Source organism: Anopheles coustani, chromosome 2 (genome assembly GCF_943734705.1).
Source record: "Anopheles coustani chromosome 2, idAnoCousDA_361_x.2, whole genome shotgun sequence".
Lineage (NCBI taxonomy): Eukaryota > Metazoa > Arthropoda > Insecta > Diptera > Culicidae > Anopheles > Anopheles coustani.
In genome coordinates, this window is record NC_071289.1 from 24,658,121 (window position 1) to 24,664,446 (window position 6,326).

The window sequence follows — 6,326 nt, forward strand, 5'->3', positions numbered from 1 at the left end:
GGCATCTTCTTCTTCTTGGCGTAACGACCTTGTTGGTCATGCCACCCGTTAAGGGCTTACGAGACTTATACCCTTTGAGCACGTGGATAGTCAGTCCTCTCGTACAGAGGAGGGCCCGGTCTATGTTGGGATTCGAACCCACGGCAAAAAAAAAAACTGGCATATTTTCACTTAATCGTTATCGCTTATATCAATCAAAGTGAGGGAAGGTCCTGAAAGAAAACTGTCACTTAAAGGAAAGGCATGGCAATCTGGATACATATTGGTTGTATATAAAACAAAAAATGTGACAAAAAAAATTAATTTCACAACATAACTTATTATTACATTCAGAAGTAACTGTGCATATTCAATGTCCACATAAAAAACGAGGAGTGTAAGACGACAAAAAAGATTAAAAAAACAGAAATTATTTGAATATTTAGAAATATTTTTTATAGCACGTGGCATATATTTATTATTGATGACTAGTTAAATAAGGACAAAAGTATCAGTATTCTCTTTGGGAAGCCATCTGTGTAAAGCACATGTTAATTGACAGCCACTAGATGTGATTGCGAAATAATGGCATATTCCATACTTGATAAAACTATTAATCTTTAAGAAGTGACTTCAATTATGTTCAATTTTATCCAGGAATTATTTAGAAATGAGATTTTAATAAAAACCCAGTGATTTTAAATTTAACGCAATTTATATACTCTACCTCCTTTTGTTTCGTTTAGTCACTGGAATCTTTGAAAATAGCCAGTAAGAAAAAGTTTTTGGTTAGTAAGAAAAGTTTGTTACTCATAAGTTACCATTTTGTGAAAATAATTCTCTAGGATTTAGTTTTCTGTGCCGAATGTGAGAGAAGCAATAATTAAGAGAGGTTTTTCACTAGTCCTTTTTTCCACTGTCGTTTGTCCAAGGAAATAGGTAAGGAACCGGTGACCGGTTCAAAAACACCCCGAAACCTTTTATCTTCATGGTTCTGCAGGGTACCAAATTTTAATTAAAAGCTACATCATTTTAAAATATTTAATTTTTACTCCCGGGTGGCATGCGGAAAGGATTAGGAATGCTTCGAATTTTGCGGTTGGTGGTTTCATCTTCAAAAACAATTTATCGTTTTGATTACGGTTTTCTGTGGTGTATCTTGTGGGCGTTTTTCAAACGCACTTTTGGGCTTTTCACATGCATAACGATTCTTTATAAAAAATATCGTTTTTCTCTCGGCCGGTAAAGCTACAAACATGTTGAATATGAAAATTATTCTCATAAACGGCCTTGGAGGATAGAGGACGATCTTTATTTTTTTTATTTAGCCTTTGGGTTATCTTTATTTTGTCTTAAACTCTGTGAATTTCTAGAAAACATGGCACAAATGTTGGTTTTTATTTGACTTGTTGATTACATAAGGCATTTATTTGACTGGTTTTGCTCTACTCATACTCACACTTCTCGGGCAAAGTAAAAACAGCAGAATATTGTTGAAGTTTATTTTTAAACAGTTCGATTATCGGTGGAATTCGATTATTCGACGATTGCTCGGTCAAATCCCAGTTAATCGGCGATTGTTTCTTTACAGTTTTTATTTGATGGCATTAAATAAATTATGCGAATTTTCTTACCGTCAAATTTCGGAGACCGAACTAGTTTTTTTTTTAATTTAAAAGATGCTCTCTGTTCGGGTGACGCACGTCAGTGCGTTTCAAAAAGGCGACACGAACAAAAAGCCGTGTTTCTAAAACTAGTGGTGGGAGTTTCGAATTCAAGTTTCGGAACTGGACTTATTCATTAACCGTCACCCGTTCAACCAAACCTACATACGTAGACGTTCAACCGGACTACCCGGGTAGTCCATACATTTTGTATGGGAGACTCCGTGGTAAAATCCCAAATGAAGCCCCCCCAGCCAAAATCGCTGTCGTGGCTACACCATTTGTGAGCGGATGTACCTTAAAGGTATGCAATTGGTGAAACAAATGCCGTTGTGTGAACCGTTTGAATTGAAATCTCGTTAAATTAAAGATGATTATTATACTGGAAAGGATGTACAACATAAACTCCCTCATGCATAACTTGCATGAGTGTATGAAAATTCGGCTACGCCATCAACCTAGGGGTGCGGTATGAGTTACCTTATTTCACAAATTTATAACAAACTCCCTTTTTCGGTAGACCTAGCGCAGTCCGCTCGCTACGCTCGCTGCGGGCGCGCCGCCGTTTCATACTCAGTTTTTCACTCCGACTCATTGGTTTATGATGTCCAACTTGCTCAGTTTAACCGATTAGTTCAAATCATTACAGCTTCTAACGGAACATCAACGGTTCAAATATTCAAACTGAATTGATGTGCCACCTATTGCATAACTTTCAGGCGCAAACGTGGAAAAAATGATGACGATGCGGCGCCGGGGGGGCTTCATTTGGGATTTTACCGACTCCGTTTTCCTGTACTTAAGACTTAATAATTTTTTTTCTAGACGTCGGATCGATTTGAAATTTTTAGTGAAGATACTTGAAGGTGTTTCTCAAAATATTGTATAACATTTATAATTTTAAAAACTCATTAACTATGTTAATTTGAGGTTCCAAAAAATTTCACCCTTCACATCTATGACCCAAACCTGTGTAGCTTCAACATTTTATATAGGAGTTTGCATTTTCTGTATTTCAGTATACATATCTTTGATCATTGAAGCTGAATTGCTTGAAATTTTCAGAAAATTATTCAATTTTTTTTCCAAAAGTGTTTTAGAAATGTTCAATGTTCAAGTAGGATTGTTTCATTCGAAAACACGAATTCGATCATTTAAATATTTATGCCTTACGTTTAGGTATAAAAATCTTAATCTAATATTAAATACAAGTATGCTTCACATCATTTTGTTCAGAAAATGTACGCCACAAACACGTATATTAATCCGCTTCTAATCGCCTATGTGTGTGATTCAAAGTACAACAAAAGCTGAGTAAAAGTGAGCGTTATGGAAAAACTCAATCCTTAGAATAGATAAAACCGAACAGACTTATAGAAGAATTACTAGGAACAGCATTTCTGACGAAAATAGAATTAAATAACGGACAAAACTCTGTTCCCAGTTGAAGCATGAAGATAGCATGAAGCGACTGTGAGTTTATTAATTTTTATGATATTTTATGCAATTTTCCAAAAAATTTAAAGTAGTTAAGTATCTACGAGCAAATACATCAGTACTAAAATACAGAAAAAGCAATCTTCTATGTCAAATATATGAACTACACAGATAAATGGTTGTAAATGTGTATGGTGAAATTTTTTGGAACCTCAAATTAACATACTTAATGAATTTTTAAAAATATAAAAATTATACAATATTTTTGGAAACACTCTCAAGTACCTTCACTGAAAATTTCAAATCGATCCGACGTCTAGATAAAAAGTTATTAAGTCTTAAGTACAGGAAAACGGAGTCTCCCATACAAAATGTATGGACTACCCGGGTAGTCCGGTTGAACGTTTGAGGGGTATCAACCGAAAAACGCAAATAAAAATTATTTAAATTCCTTGAAAAAATTTGTTTCTTTAGCAAAACGATAGAAAATGAGTTTTTCTAGGCATTCTAAAAATTTCATGCCGATACGTCAATCCAATCAAAAGTTAGAACAAAGCAAAACTCCAAAAACTACCCGGGTAGGCGGTTGAACGGGTGACGGTTAAACTAAAAAGAGGCTGTAAAATAGGGATTTTCAGATGATACTCGACATACACGGATTCGGAGATACGCGGTTTAGAAAATTTGACAGCAGATTGGGTTTATAACATCGATGTAAATTCCTGAGATGTTGGTTGGTTTATTTTTATAGAAGCTTTGAGACTTTCGGCTACATTCGCCTCGAAATTCCTGAGATGTACAACCACATATACGCGGTGTATGTCGGATATCTGTTCATCTATCGAGGTCGACGAAAACCGGAACTAGCCTGTAATGTTTTGAGTCCGGATCATGACTCTAATTCTGTCGTTCCTGTAAAAGGAACTGCTTTGGACTAGGTGCATGGTTATGGTTCCAACTCTAGGCACTTCTTCAATTCAAAACAGTAAACGTCAACGGAAACAGTCGAAAACAAACTGCGCGCGCGTCTAACAGAGACTCAAGAACGAAGATAGTCTCCAATTTACCCACCATGGATGTTTTTGAAACGATTAGTGATAACGGAGATGTAACCCACTCGGAGGTGCTCCATACGACCATCAAAATGATGCAGCACCCTGCCTACGAGAATCCGTACGAGTGGTCAACAGCCGACTTTGAAGTCGGCCGTCCGCTTGGTCGTGGTAAATTCGGTCGCGTCTACCTATCCAGAGAACGCGAGACCGGTTTTATGGTGGCAATGAAAGTGATGTTCAAGTCGCAGCTTACTAAGTGGAACGTCGAAAAGCAGCTGCTACGTGAGATCGAAATTCAATCGCGTCTCAAACACAAACACATTCTCCGTCTCTACACCTGGTTCCATGACGATCGGCGTATCTACCTAGCGCTCGAGTTGGCCGCTCAAGGCGAGCTGTACAAGCACCTGAAGGCTTCGCCAAAGGGACGCTTTGATGAACGTCGTTCGGCGCGGTACATATCGCAAGTGGCCGATGCTCTCAACTACTGCCACGCGAACCATGTTATCCACCGGGATCTGAAGCCAGAAAACATTCTGCTCACCGACGACGACAACATCAAGCTGGCCGATTTCGGCTGGTCCGCGCACACCAAGTCGAACAAGCGCAAGACGATGTGCGGCACACTCGATTACCTTCCTCCGGAGATGGTGGACGGCAAGCATTACGACGATTCGGTCGATCAGTGGTGTTTGGGTATTCTGTGCTACGAGTTTCTCGTAGGTAACCCGCCGTTTGAATCACAGAACACGCAGAATACGTATGAAAAGATCCGACGGATCGATATCGTTTATCCGCGCCACTTGAGTAAGGGGGCAATCGATCTCATCTCGAAGGTAGGCTATAGCCGTGAAGTAACTTGCAGATGGCAGATCGTTGTCCGGGTGCTTAATTTGTTTTTTTTTTTCTTTTCAGCTCTTGCGCATTCCAAGCAGTTCCCGTATTACGCTGCGCAACGTCATGAATCATCCGTGGGTCTTACAGATGCAGAAATAATATTATATTCGCAAAACAGTTCATTATCGACAAACAAGTCTAAACAAATCATTCGAGAATCTAGAATATTCCTCTATTCCCAAACTGTTTAAATATAATTCAAGAAGCATTAAAAACCTAGATTGTCTAGACAAATTCACAACTATTTGTACTACTTGTCATTAGTTCAGCTTGGTTGGATATTTGTATGTTAAATTGCTTGTAAGCTATATTACTTCGATTCCCATACTTCAAACATTTTAAAACATATTTTGTCTCAACCGGTTTAGTCCCATTCATCGAATTTATTTCCGATCTTTCTTTTATTTGGTGTGCGGTTGCTATATTGGAGGAAATGAACAATTAATTGATTTTCGAAGGTTTTGGGTAGGTTAGAAGTTCTATTACAAAACGGGATTAGCCAAAAGCGCTACCTTTGAACAAGTGGCAAATGAATATAATTTTACACGAGCTTCATACAAAATAGGATTTGGTTATTTTTCAACTAAATTTTAAGAATGATAAGCTATCATTTTTTAAAGATTTAATGATGACAATCATGGATTTAGCTAATTCATTTCTAATCGATGCTCTTATAATTACAGTATGCAGTTGAAATATTTATTTCGTTATTAATGTTTTACAGAATGAATCCATTGGTTTCAAACATTTTTAAGAAAACAAAATTCAAAATCAAATGGAATGTTTGAAATCATTTTCCAAGGATCAATGACTTCTATCGTTTGAGTTGTGTAAATTTTGAGGCTTTTACGGTTCTTTACATGCTTGGAACCGAGCTTGCTCGCTAACTTTTAGATTTATTCTACTGACCTGTTGCTAGCACATATTAAATGATGCGTCTGAAAAAAGTATGTAATCGATGAAAACCGTGATCATCGTTTTAAAAACGAAACACATTCCGACGTGTTTGTCATCCCTTTGTACGGGTTCTCATCTCATAAATAAGAATCGATCCACCGTATTGCTACGTTCTATTCATGTAGGTTGATTCAAATTGGGAAGCAGATCGTCCTTAGTGTTTGTTTTGGCCTAAAAGATCTATCTGTAAAGATGAGATGGTGAACCGGTACAGTCAACTATGAGCAGAAACCCAAGAGATAAGGACCTTTTTCAAACGAGCCTGAGTAAGGGTAGCAATGTATTGCCACCGTCCGAAACATAACTCGAATGACAGTGAAGATGGGTTTGTTACAGC

At 37.6% G+C, this 6,326-nt stretch overlaps 1 protein-coding gene across 1 annotated transcript; it reads left to right on the forward strand.

The window, feature by feature from the left end:
• The first annotated feature begins 4,076 nt into the window (after positions 1-4,076).
• On the forward strand, positions 4,077-5,528 carry LOC131263244 (aurora kinase B). Its single transcript, XM_058265411.1, has 2 exons — positions 4,077-4,971; positions 5,051-5,528. Exons 1-2 carry the CDS (start codon positions 4,153-4,155, stop codon positions 5,129-5,131), a joined length of 900 nt encoding a protein of 299 aa, XP_058121394.1. The 5' UTR covers positions 4,077-4,152; the 3' UTR covers positions 5,132-5,528.
• Positions 5,529-6,326: the final 798 nt, after the last annotated feature.